General features: G+C 43.0%; 1 protein-coding gene across 6 annotated transcripts in view; it reads left to right on the plus strand.

Moving 5' to 3' along the window:
* The window catches only part of ZNF660 (zinc finger protein 660), a 16,325-nt gene continuing 3,526 nt past the window's right edge, over positions 1-12,799 (plus strand). The window contains exons 1-4 of one of the 6 annotated variants that reach the window (XR_014822912.1): positions 25-54; positions 2,624-2,745; positions 8,074-8,584; positions 10,741-12,565. Coding sequence is in view for 5 of the 6 variants with exons in the window: in XM_021071745.2 (XP_020927404.1) it covers positions 8,251-9,231 (981 nt within the window). In the remaining variant the exon portion in view is untranslated. Of the gene's footprint in view, positions 55-1,416; positions 1,544-2,623; positions 2,746-8,073; positions 12,566-12,799 lie in introns of those variants that run through there. The other 5 variants (XM_084988020.1, XM_003483157.5, XM_021071745.2 and 2 more) reach the window with 5 other exon arrangements.

The following is a 12,799-nucleotide window of genomic DNA, read 5'->3' on the forward strand; positions in this document are numbered from 1 at the left end:
GTAGTTCCTTCTCCGCTTTGTTTCAAGATGTGGGTCGGGCGCTTTCGGTGAGGGGTATGTGGTGGCCTGGCGTGGGGGTTTGGGCCGGTTTGGGGAGCGGGTGGGCACACAGGCCGGGGACCAGGCTCCTTCACCGCTGCGCGTTGCAGAGATGAGGGCGCGGCGGCTCAAGGGGTCGTGGTGGGCACCTAGATTGGCGCAGCCCCTTTGTCTTGTGTCTGGTCTCCTACTCGGTGTAGCAGCTCACTCGACCCCAGCTGACAGTGGTGGCAGAACTGTATCGTCCCCGACAGAAAAGTATCTAGCCCTGGGGCCTCCCTGGCAAAAGCGATCCAAGCGCCCCCCCCCCCGCGCGCCCCCCAGGCTTTCAAAGGGTTTCACAATACTAAATATTTGGTTCAGATCACTAATCCAAATCCCTGCTGTGTTCCCAGTGAAGAAACCAGAGGAGGGCAGAATCTTGCCCAAGGTTACTCATTCATTCATTCAACAAATGCTTAGCACCAACTAGTAGTGTATTGGATCCTGGGATTAGAGTTGTGTACTAGACAGAGTTATATTCTGGCAGGGAAGAAATGGGACACGTTTGAAGTGTTAGAAACAGAATCTGGATGTCTGAAGGGGGAAAGACAAAACTGATTTTGAGGCCTAGTGATCTGGCGAGATGGGTAATCATTTTTAAAATTTTGTCCTTCTAGCATCCCTGTAATGCCTTATTTCTTTTTTCTTTTTTGTCTTTTTGCCTTTTTTAGGGCCGCTCCCAAGGCATATGGAGGTTCCCAGGCTAGGGGTCTAATCAGAGCTGCTGCTGCTGGCCTATGCCAGAGCCACAGCAACAACAGATCCAAAGCCTGTGTCTGCGACTTACACCATAGCTCACGGCAACGCTGGATCCTTAACCCACTGAGCAAGGCCAGGGATCGAACCCTCAACCTCATGGTTACTAGTTGGGTTCGTTAACCACTGAGCCATGACGGGAACTCGGTGTAATGCCTTATTTCCTCCTGTATTTAAAGACATTTGACTCAGCAAAGTTTGCCTCTCATCCCTTTTCTGCAAACTCTTGCTGGAAAGCTGGATTGCAAAGAACTTCTCAGGTGGAATGCATTTTGCAGTTAGGGGAGAATATGGAGACTCAGGTTTCAACAGAACAGGTGAAGAGGAGTGACTGGTGTGAGGGAATGAGGATTTCCACCAGACTCAGAAGGCTTATCGCTCACTAGCCATACAACCTTCAGCAAGTCATTCAGTCTCTGGGAGCTTCACTTCCTCATCTTTAAAATGGTAATGATATCCACACTGCTCACAATTTGGTAGGAAGGGAAGTGACCCAACAAGGGGACACTGCTTTGAGTATCTACTTGGAGTTGAGCTCTCAGAGAAGTCAGTCATTTATGTGTGCTTACTGTGATTCAGGACCCCACTAGGAACTTCTTTACTAAACCCAAGGAAGAGATGAGGCAAGATCTGTGCTGGGCAGATCCTTTGGAGTGAGGCTGCTGTGCACAGGCATGAGAGTGAGCCATTCCCTTCCCTTTGGCAGGTGAGACCTTTACTGTGAAATTAGTCTGGGCACAGGAATCCTGCCTGCTAGAGAATGTGGGAACCAGGGCTGAAAGGGAGCATTTCTGGAGAGAAACAGGGAAGTGGGAGGAGGGTCTCTGGACCTTGAGGAGTAGAATTTTGGGATGGGAGGAAAGGTGATGTAGTGGAATTCAAACTGGGGCATCAGGAGACTTAAGACTTGAGACAGTTCTCTAAATTTTGGTTTCCCAATCTCAAAATTTTGATATTAAACTAGGTGGTCTGGGAGGTTTCTCCTAACTATGACATTCTGAGAATCTCTGAACAGTTAGACCAGGTCAGTCTCTTAGGGAATTTAGGCCCCTGATGGCCCTGTTGGGACAGAACTTCCAAGAATGTCAGTACTGTCATGCTGTTCAGACAACATGAAGCACCAAAGGATGAACAAGTGGAGGAGGGATGGAGACGGGCATCCCTACACCCAGATTGAGTGGTTATTGAGCCTTCTGTGCTAGGTACTGGGTAGGATCCACATACAAATGTCATGGGCCCTGTTCTCTGGGGGCTTAGAGCTCCCAGAGTGTACACATGAGGAAGAGTGACACAGACATGCACAAGGAATTATAGGATAAGGCAAATACTACATTTTGTATTACAGATTTGTGATATTTTTTCTTTCTATGGCCGCACCTGTGGCATATGGAAGTTCCTGGGCTGGAGGTCAAATCAGAGCTGCAGTTGCCAACCTACACCACAGTCATGGTAATACCAGATCTGAGCTGCACCTGCGACCTATGCTGCAGCTTGTGGCAACGCCGTGTCCTTTACCTCCTGAGTGAGGCCAGGGATCATACCTGCATCCTCACGGACACTATGTCGGGTTCTTAACCCATTGAGCGATAGCAGGAAGTCCCTTGTTTTTTTTAAGTACAGGAATTTTTATATGATCAAATCTATAAACTTTTCTTTTATGGTGTCAGCCTTTGTTTAATGCTTAACACCTAGGCCTTTCTCTCCCTGAGCTCAAGATAATTTCTTTTAGTTTTTCCCTTTAAAATTTTATATTTCACTCACCTCTTTCTCTGGAATTTATTTTCAGATACTGCCTCTTATTCATCACTCCACTGCAGCTAATCAGTAACCAAGGACCATGTTACCAGTGTTCAGAGGGACCTGAATAGATTGGTGATGCTGGTGAATTAAGGAATACAACCTCCATAGGTAAAACTCCTCCCTCTCCCTTCCCCCACTCTGCCCTTTGTAGGTTCCCTCAGAGCCTGAAATGAATGGTGCCCCTAAGATCAGTGTATTCACCCATCAGTCTCACAGATGTGTGGGTCAAAGATCTGTGGGCCTCAATTGTCCTCATCCATTTGCTGATTGTCTAAGATTGTCCTTTTGTGCTCTGTTGCCTGGATATCCCTAGTGACCTGCTGTCTTTATGGCCTCATCTGTTCTTCTTCCTACTTTAGCCAAGATCCACCTTCCTACTGCCTGGGAATTCTTTAGAACTGCTGAGGCAATTTCCCATCCAGTCAGGCAGAGGGCAAATATGTGTTTTTGTTTTTTGGGTTTTTTTGTCCTTTTTAGGTCCACATTTGCAGCATATGGAAGTTCCCATGCTAGGGGTCGAATTAGAGCTACAGCTGCCAGCTTACACCACAGCCACAGAAATGCAGAATCCAAGACATGTCTGCCACCTACACCACACCTCACAGCAAGGCTGGATCCTTAACCCACTGAGCAAGGCCAGGAATCGAACTCATTCTCGTGGATACTAGTTGGATTCTTAACCCACTAAGCCAGAACGAGAACTTGGATTCTTTCTTTTTTTATTTCCCTCAGTTTACTCCTCATGGGATACCCATGTTGCCTCTCTCCTTTGTTTTCCACTTCATGAAGCTGAGAGAAACATGAATGTGCTGGGGGTGATGGGAAGTCTGGGACTAAGGGAAATGAATGGTAATGCTTGAAAAAATGATATTCTTGACACGTAAGAATGAGAAGCAAAGTAACAAAAGAGGAGGACAGAAAGGTAGAAAAAAATTGAGAGTTGGGAAAGAAAATTTTTTTTCACTTTTTTATTACTCAAATGAATTTATCACATCTGTAGTTGCATAATGATCATAACAATCCAATTTCACAGGATTTCCATCCCGTAACCCAAGCACATCCCCCCACGCCCCAAACTGTCTCCTCCGGAGACCATAAGTTTTTCAATGTCTGTGAGTCAGCAACTGTTCTGCAAAGAAGTTCAGTCTGTCCTTTTTTCAGATTCCACATGTCAGTGAAAGCATTTGATGTTGGTATCTCATTGTATAGCTGACTTCATTTAGCATGATAATTTCTCAGTCCATCCATGTTGCTAAAAATGCTGGTATTTCCTTCATTTTAATGGCTGAGTAATATTCCATTGTGTATATATGTACCACATCTTCTTGATCCACTCCTCTGTCGATGGACATTTAGGTTGTTTCCATGTCTTGGCTATTGAAAATATTGCTGCAATGAACATCAGAGTATATGTGTCTTTGCGAGTTGTGGTTTTCTCTGGATAGATGCCCAGGGGGAAAGAAAATTAAGTGTAGATTTTATTCTTCTGTTTAGAACCTGTTTCCTATTGACCATCAAATTTTATCCATATTTTCACCCCATAATTTCAACATTCTGGCTGGTATCACTTTAGGCAACTTGATTATTTTTTTCCTCCCTTTGTCTATACAACAACTAAAAAAAATTTTGAGTGCTTTCTATGTGCCAAGAACTATGCTAGGTGTTACGAACATAATGACTAACAAAATGAGCAAAAATCCCTGCCCTCATGAAGCTGTGTGATAGTTTGATCACTTATTTCTGAGTACACCAGCCCTGTGCCAACTTCCTTTTGAGAAAACAATTCTTAGGCTTCAGGCCAAAGTTCTGCCTCTTTTTTTTTTTTTTTTTTTTTTTTTTTTTTTTTTTTTGCTTTTTAGGGCCACACCTGTGGCATATGCAGGTTCCCAGGCTAGGGGTCGAATCAGAGCTACAGCTGAGGGCCTACACCACAGCCACAGCAACATCAGATCAGAGCTGCATCTGCAACCTACACCACAGCTCATGGCAATGCCGGATCCTTAACCCACTGAGTGAGGCCAGGGATCAAACCCGGAACATCATGGTCCCTAGTTGGATTTGTTTCCACTGCACCACAATGGGAGATGGGAACTCTCCAAAATTCTGCCTTTTTAAAGCACCTTTCCCCAGGCATCCCAAGTCCCCAGAATCACTCCCTCCCCAGCCTCCTTCGTCCCCTAATTGGGTACTTTGTAAATTTGTAATTTGCTCTCTTACTATTTTCCCATTTAGTCCATTATAAGTTCCTTAAAGGTAGGTGTGATATTTCATGCTTGTATTAATCTGCTTGGACTGCCGTAACAAAATACCATATACTGGGTAGCTTAAACAATAGACATTTATTTTCTCACAGTTCTGGAGGCTGGAAGTCCAAGATCAAGATGACTGGCTGATTGATTTTCTGAAGGGGAAGTTATTCCTGGCTTCTTGTTGGCTACCTTGTTGTTGTGTGCTCACATGGCTTCTTGGTTTGTATGTATAGTGAGAAGGGCACAAAATTGCAAGAGAAAGTGAGCTCTCTTATTTATCATCTTATAAAGACACACTGGAGTTCCCACGGTGGCACAATTCTGCAGCACTGTGAAGCAGGTTCAATCCCTGGCCCGGCACACTGGGTCAAGGATCTGGTGTTGTCACATCTGTGTAGGTTGCACCTGTGGCTCAGATCTGATCCCTAACCCAGGAACTCCATATGCTTCAGATGGCCAAAAAAAGACACACTGATCCTATTGGATCTGCCTCCCCTCCCTTTATAACCTCATTTAACCTTAAATACCTCCCTAGAAGTCACATTCTAAATGGGGGTTTGTGGTTCAACACATGAATTTGAGTGGGACTTATTCAGTGTATAACAGTGCTTTTTTTTTTTTGCACTCAATATTAGTATTCATTGCTTTGTAACAGAGTCATATAAATACCTGGCTATTAATATTTTTCCTGGATACCTCTTTCTCGAAGCCTGCAAGACTGATCTTTTCTGTAATAGCCCTTAAGGATAGAACAGTTACTGCACTAGGACGCATAGCATCAGCCATACCTAGAAATGAAATATCCAGGGGCTGGCCTCAAGGCACTGTGTCATTCTGAATCTAATAAAATGCTCTGTTCTAATTTATAGAAATCTGTCTCTCTGAAGTCATTTCCCAACTTTTCATAAGTAATATATATATACACATATGTGTATATATATATACATATATGTGTATATATATATATATATTTGTCTTTTTGCCTTTTCTAGGGCCGCTCCTGCGGCATATGGAGGTTCCCAGGCTAGGGGTCCAATCGAGGCTATAGCCACCGGCCTACGCCAGAGCCACAGCAATGCAGGATCCGAGCCGCATCTGCAACCTACACCACAGCTCACGGCAACGCCGGATCCTTAACCCACTGAGCAAGGGCAGGGATCGAACCCGCAACCTCATGGCTCCTAATCGGATTTGTTAATCACTGTGCCACGGCGGGAACTCCAGTACTATTGTTAAAAGAAGAATTTTAAAATAAGTTGGCAGAAGACAATTTGCCGGCAAAATGGGAGACCTTCATAACAGTTAATATACAAAATTATTCACCTAGACATCCAACAGTTCATACCACATATCATATTTTTACTTATTTGCAACAGTGCTTTTTTAAAATTTCCCTTTGTGGCATTCCTGCTATGGTGCATCAGGTTAAGGATCCAGCACTATCACTGCAGCAGCTGGGGTCACTGCTGTGGTGCAGGTTTGATCCCTGGCCCAGGAATTTCCACATACCACGAGCTTGGCCAAAAAATAAAATAAAAATTTCCCTTCTAGAGACCCAGAACAGAGATAGATACAGGATACAGTGCTCAATAATTACTAGTTTAAGAAATGTATGAAGAAAAGAGAAAGTTTCAGAGAAGATTGAAAATGGAACATAAGCTGAGAAAGAACCATCAGCTTTCTCAAAGCCCTGTGGGTGGCTTCACTTGCTGCCCTACTCTGCTTCGCAACCCCCTGGTTTCTCAGAGTCTCCCTGGCCTCCTAACTCCTGTTGTATTAGGAGGGTAGCAGCAGCTGGAAGTGAGTGTGCTCACGCTTCTGCCAAGAATCTCTCCTCCCCCATCTTTTTCTTTTGGGTGTGAGTCTGCATACAAGTGTCTGTGTATCACATCATCGGCACCCACATTTCCGAGGTGTGAATTCCAACCTGCACAGTTCTCTTATTGCTGGCTTTGAATACTTACCACTGGACATGGCCCTCCTTCAGAGAGACTCAGTTTATCAGAAAGCTATGTGATAATGAAATCTTATTAAACTTCTTTGAAAAGCAGTAGCCAGTATTACAAAACAGTGTCACTCCTTCTGACCCAATAACTCACTTGTGGAACTTTTATCCTAGGACTATATATCAAGGAGAAGAAAACTTTATAGAGTAATTATAATAACATTATTGGTAGCAGATAAACCTCAGGAATAACAGATATGTCTAGCACTAGCAAAATTGTAGGTAAACTGCAGTGAGTTTACTTGGTGGTCTATTGTGTAGCCAGAAAATGATCATATGAAGAGTTAATAGCAATGTGGAAAAATACTTATAAAAATTAAGTAGAAGTAGAATGCAAAATTAAATTTAGTGTGTATTGATAACTATATAACTATGAATATGGATGTCTGAAAAGGAATATAGTAAAACAAAACTGGTCATGTATTAATACCATGGAGTAATCTTTCAGTAACCCAATCTCATCTAGATTTGAAGTCTAGGTTTATCTATACATCTAGAGTTTCACATTAAACCTGTTGGGAAATTCCTACTTGGTCCTGACATTGGTTTCATGTATCAACTCCTCAGTTGTGCTGCCCCCTGCTCTCACCCTCTTGCCATCTTTATTTACTTATTTATTTTTGGCCACATCCGTGGCATGTGGAAATTCCCAGGCCAGGGCTTGAACCCACACCATAGGAGCAACCCAAGCCGCTGCAGTGATAATGCCGGATCCTTAAACCACTGGGCCACAAAGGAACTCCTGCCATCATTAGATGTGCCATCTTACCATCGTGCCATGCAAAGGCATGTCAGGTTTCCCCTGCTGGACTTTAACTAATGCTGTTCACCAGTTCAACCTCTCGGGTTCACCCAGTAGACTCTGCTTGGTGAAAAGCAGACAGACTGAACTTAACACATGTGGCTGCATCCAGCTACAGACCAGCCCCTACAGAGTGGGCTATGATGTGACTAAGCTCCATTATTGGAAGAATTCTGTTTCCTCCACCACAATAGAGTTTAGGAATAGGGATGTAAACCAGGGCCTACTATCTATACTAGGGCAAAAAAAATGAAATATTAATCATACCCTATTACAGAATCCCTGTGGTCTACTACATCTTGTGCAATTATCCTTGGGTAATCCTCTTTCTTCTAGTATAAAGAACAGGTGACATGTGCACTCTCTGTTTCTTGTGTCAGATCGTGAAGCTGGGACTGAAGAAGTGTTGATTCCAAAATTGCATTCCTGAAAAATCAGAATCTCATACATTCAAGAGACCTCCACAGAGATGTTGCCAAGGAAGTCAAAATTTAGAAAGCACCTCTGAAGGGAAAGAGAAGACTCAAGGGGCTGAGGGATGCTCCAAGCAAGAGAAAATGAGGAGAAAGACAAGGAATTTTAAACCAAAGACAGTAAAAGACAATAAGACACTCATAGAAGTGAGTGACCAAGAATCTGAAAAAGATGACCCTACAATAAATGAGAGAATTCAGGCTGAAAAGAGACAGTATGTGTGTACTGAATGTGGGAAAGCTTTTAGTCAGAGTGCAAACCTCACAGTACATGAACGAATCCACACAGGAGAGAAACCCTATAAGTGTAAAGAATGTGGAAAGGCCTTCAGTCATAGCTCTAACCTCGTTGTTCACCGGAGAATCCACACCGGACTGAAGCCCTACACATGCAGCGAATGTGGGAAATCTTTCAGCGGTAAGTCACACCTCATTCGGCACCAGGGAATCCACAGTGGGGAAAAAACTTATGAATGTAAGGAGTGTGGGAAAGCCTTTAGTCGAAGTTCTGGTCTTATTTCCCATCACAGAGTTCACACTGGCGAGAAGCCCTACACTTGTATCGAGTGTGGGAAAGCCTTTAGCCGTAGTTCAAACCTTACTCAACATCAGAGAATGCACAAAGGAAAAAAAGTTTACAAGTGCAAGGAGTGTGGGAAAACATGTATTTCTAATACAAAGATTATGGACCATCAGAGAATTCACACTGGGGAGAAGCCTTATGAATGTGATGAGTGTGGGAAAGCTTTCATCTTAAAGAAGACCCTTAATGAACATCAGCGACTTCACCGTAGAGAGAAACCTTACAAATGTAAAGAGTGTGGGAAAGCATTCACTTCTAATCGTAATCTTATTGATCATCAGAGAGTTCACACTGGAGAGAAACCCTATAAATGTAACGAATGTGGAAAAACCTTCAGGCAGACTTCTCAAGTTATTCTACATTTGAGAACCCACACGAAGGAGAAACCCTATAAGTGTAATGAGTGTGCAAAAGCTTATCGTTATAGCTCACAGCTTATTCAACACCAGAGAAAACATAGCGAGGAGAAAGAAACATCATAAATGACATATATTGTTGGAGGTAATTTTTCAGTATCATCAATGTTAATTCTCTAGGAATTCATATGGGAAAAGTAATCAGAAGTAAACAAAGATTAACAAGCAATACTTTTGACAGCATCAACTATAACTGGAGGAAGAAAACTAAATTTTCAACATTACAGAGTTTAAATGAGTGATGGTCTACTTAGATGATGGTTTTGCACCTGCTGTAAACATTTTTATAGACTATTTAAAATACAGAGGGAAATTATTTGGATAAAATGAAAGATAAATTTAAAAAATAGTGGAAGGTGACCCAAATTTTTAAAAAAATTTATGCAAAGGAAAAAATAGAAATGAAAAAATACCAAATCAAAATGTTAGCAGTGATTATCTCTGGGTGATCGGATTATAGGTAATTTCTATTTTCTCCTTTATACTTTTCTATGCTTTTTAGATTTTCTACAATGATATTGTACTACTTTTATATTCAGAGAAAAGTGGAGTATATTTTAAATGCAAGGAGTACATGTTCATTTTCACTCAGTGTTATGAAAGGTGCATAGAACATAGGCTTTAAAGTCTTGTGATTGCACCCTAACACTGGCACTTAGTAGCAGTGAGAACATAAGTAAGTCACTTCTTTTAGAGCCTGTTTCCTGGGTTGCTTAAAAACCAATTGTTGGGCTTTAGCAGGTTTTTAAATTAATTAATTAATTAAATTTTTTAGGGCCACACCCCTGGCATATGGAGGTTCCCAGGCTAGGGATCTAATCGGACCTACAGCTGCTGGCCTGTGCCACAGCCACAGCAATGTGGGATCCAAGCCACATGTGCAACCCACAGCATGGCTCATGGCAACACCAGATCCTTAACCTACTGATCGAGGTCAGGGATCGAACCCTCAACATCGTGGTTCCTAGTTGGATTTGTTTCTGCTGTGCCATGATGGGGACTCCAGGCTTTTGCAATTTTAAGATAAACTGAGTTTACAGTTGTCAACAAATGTCGACAATCACTGTTAGTTTAAAAGAAAAAAGCAAAAATTTGCTACATCCTCTCCTGCCATTGTAGCAGGACCTATAGATAATAAAGAACCATCTGGGATCCATCTTTCAATATATGTCTACAAAACCAGAAAAACATGACCCCTTATGAAATCAAAACAATTGCAGTTTCATAATCTTTAAAGAGACAGTCAGCATAACCTAAAACAAGGGGAAGATTCTGCCTTCACATGTCATATAGAGTTTAGTAGCTCTTTTAAAAGAACAGACTTCTGGGTCAGAGACATGTTCTGATCTCAGATCTGCTATGTACTACCTTGTCAATTTTGGACAAGTCCCTTAACTGCTCTAAGCTGTAGATTTATCTGTAAAATGGGAACAACTACCTAGCTCACAGAGTTTTTGTAAGGATAAAATGAGATAATGTATGTAAATGTGTGACAAGCCTTTCTTTATGTCCAGTGCTCTGAGAAGATCTTAATCCATTTTCTTTCTTTCTTCTCCTTTTTTTTTTTCTTTTTAGGGTCACATCCAAGGCGTGTGGAAGTTCGAAGGCTAGGGGTCCAATCAACTACAGCTGCTGGCCTATGCCACAGCCAAAGCAACACAGAATCCAAGCCATGTCTTCAACCTACACCACAGCTCACAGCAACAGCAGATCCTTGACCCACTGAGCAAGGCCAGGCAGGGATCAAACCCTTGTCCTCATGGATACTAGCTGGTTTCATTTCCGCTGCACCACAATGGGAACTCCCTTAATCCATTTTCAACCAATATTTTAAACATTTAAGACAGTTCAGAATCTTTCTAGGTACCCTTACAATTACACTTTTCTTTTTTAATTTTTCTCTTTTTTGGGGGGCAGGAGGGGCCGTCACCTATTGCATGTTTAACTTCCTGGACTAGGGATTGAACTCATGCTGCAGTTGTGGCTGATGCCACAGCTTGGGCAATACTAGATCCCTAACCCCTGGGCCACGAGGGAACTTACAGAATTTCTCCATTTTTACTAACTGAGCCATTCCTCTTTCTTTGTATACAGTGAATGCTTAAGCCTAGTGCCATTTGGTTTGTTGTTGTTGTTGTTGTTGTTGTTTTTGTTGTTGTTGTTGTTTTTGGCTATGCCTCTGGCATGCACATGTTCCCAGGCCAGGGAGGAAACCTGTACCACAGCTGTGACCAGAGTCACAGAAGTGACAGGCCAAATCCTAACCTGCTGACCAGTGAGGGAACTCCACCAAGTCTGTGCTTTTTTTTTTTTTTTTGCTTCCTTGTCTTTTTAGGGTCGCACCTGCAGCATATGGAAGTTCCCAGGCTAGGGGTTCAATTGGGGCTGTGGCCACTGGCCCATGCCAGAGCCACAGCAACACGGGATACAAGCCACATCTGCAACCCACACCACAGCTCATGGCAACGCCAGATCCCTAACCCACTGAGCAAGGCCAGGGATCGAACCCGCATCCTCATGGATTCTAATCAGGCTCATTAACCGCTGAGCCATGATGGGAACTCCCCATGCTTTTTTTTTTTTTTATACCAAAGTGTCTCTGCTTACCATAAGAGTTCTATGGGAGTGGGAGACCAGTTGGGATTCTCTTGAGTAGCCACTTCTGTGAAAGGTGATTGATTATATCTGGACAATTTTTTGATCATGGTTTCATAAGGAAGAGACTTATCAGCCTCTCTGAGTTAGATTTATATCCCATCTCTGTAATTCAGTTTTCGAGATTATGTATTTCTTCCTTGCTATTACTAGGAAGAAAGAACTGGAATGTGTGATGGTATATTAGTGTGAAAATGGATTGTTTGGTTTTGTTCTATTTTGATAGGATAATGGCTTACATATAATTTTGTGATATACTAGTCCCTCTTTGCATAGTTATTCAAAGCAAGATTTGGAGGCTCTTGAACAGATTTGCTGTGTTCAAGGAGTAAGACTTATATCACTGGGCACCCTTGGGTCAGCACTTCACCAAGAGTCTGAGTAGACATAAGGGGAAGAACAGAGCTGCAGCAATAAGGGCACCTCCATGGTTTTTTCCCTTATCACATATCCTTTTAAAATTCTACAAGGGGGGGGGAGTTCCTGTTATGGTGAAGTAGAAACGAATCCAACTAGGAACCATGAGGTCACGAGTTCAATCCCTGGCCTCGCTCAGTGGGTTAAGGATCTGGCGTTGCTGTAAGCTGTGGTATAGGTCACAGACTCTTGGCTTGGATCCACATTGCTGTGGCTGTGGTGTAGGCCAGCAGCTACAGCTCCAATTGGACCCCTCGTCTGGGAACCTCCATATGCTACAGGTGCGGCCCTAAAAAGCAAAAAAAAAAAAGAAAAAAAAAGAAAAAGAGGAGTTCCCGTCGTGGTGCAGTGGTTAACGAATCCGACTAGGAACCATGAGGTTGCGGGTTCGATTCCTGCCTTTGCTCAGTGGGTTAACGATCCGGCATTGCCGTGAGCTGTGGTGTAGGTTGCAGACGCGGCTCGGATCCAGCGTTGCTGTGGCTCTGGCGTAGGCTGGTGGCTACAGCTCCGATTCAACCCCTAGCCTGGGAACCTCCATATGCTGTGACAGCGGCCCAAG

The sequence above is a fragment of the Sus scrofa genome, chromosome 13 (assembly GCF_054392235.1).
Source record: "Sus scrofa isolate SSC_HxYL_T2T_F1_AM1 chromosome 13, Sscrofa_HxYL_maternal_Yorkshire_Landrace_v2.0, whole genome shotgun sequence".
Classification (NCBI taxonomy): Eukaryota; Metazoa; Chordata; class Mammalia; order Artiodactyla; family Suidae; genus Sus; species Sus scrofa.